We start from the raw sequence: 392 nt of genomic DNA on the forward strand, positions 1-392 counted from the left end.
CGAACGGAGGAGTGATGGCAAAACAAGGAGGTTGATGGGGGAAAAGGTAGGGGGATGGCAGAAGAGGAGAGGATGAAGTAGAAGGGTCATATCCTCTCCCTTACTTCCTTCTTCCTCACCTCTCGATTCACGATAAACACACATTGAGCCAAGACGGCGCTATCTACCAGTAAAAGTCTGTATGGCCAAACGCCTCACCTTGACCCGGATGTTCTCCTCCTTGCACCGGCGGAGGACGGCTAGGGGACCCTTCATCTCCTGCATGCGACTGATCACATTGCGCCGCCGACGGGGGCCGCGACTCTGCAGCAGCCCTGTCATGGACACAACGACAAGGAGGGGCAGGGGTTACGGTAATATAAGTAAACAAGCACACAAATACGCATTGACGC

General features: G+C 54.3%; 2 protein-coding genes across 8 annotated transcripts in view; one reads left to right on the forward strand and one right to left on the reverse strand.

The window, feature by feature from the left end:
- LOC119582015 (ecdysone-induced protein 74EF-like) overlaps positions 1-392 on the forward strand; it is a gene marked incomplete at its 3' end in the record, with an annotated part of 261,423 nt that overhangs the window by 218,717 nt on the left and 42,314 nt on the right.
- The window catches only part of LOC119582017 (U7 snRNA-associated Sm-like protein LSm11), a gene marked incomplete in the record, with an annotated part of 26,887 nt that overhangs the window by 21,030 nt on the left and 5,465 nt on the right, over positions 1-392 (reverse strand). The window contains 1 exon segment of the mRNA XM_037930218.1: positions 199-314. Within this exon segment, the coding sequence (XP_037786146.1) occupies positions 199-314 (116 nt within the window).

This window comes from Penaeus monodon, chromosome 15 (genome assembly GCF_015228065.2).
Source record: "Penaeus monodon isolate SGIC_2016 chromosome 15, NSTDA_Pmon_1, whole genome shotgun sequence".
Lineage (NCBI taxonomy): Eukaryota > Metazoa > Arthropoda > Malacostraca > Decapoda > Penaeidae > Penaeus > Penaeus monodon.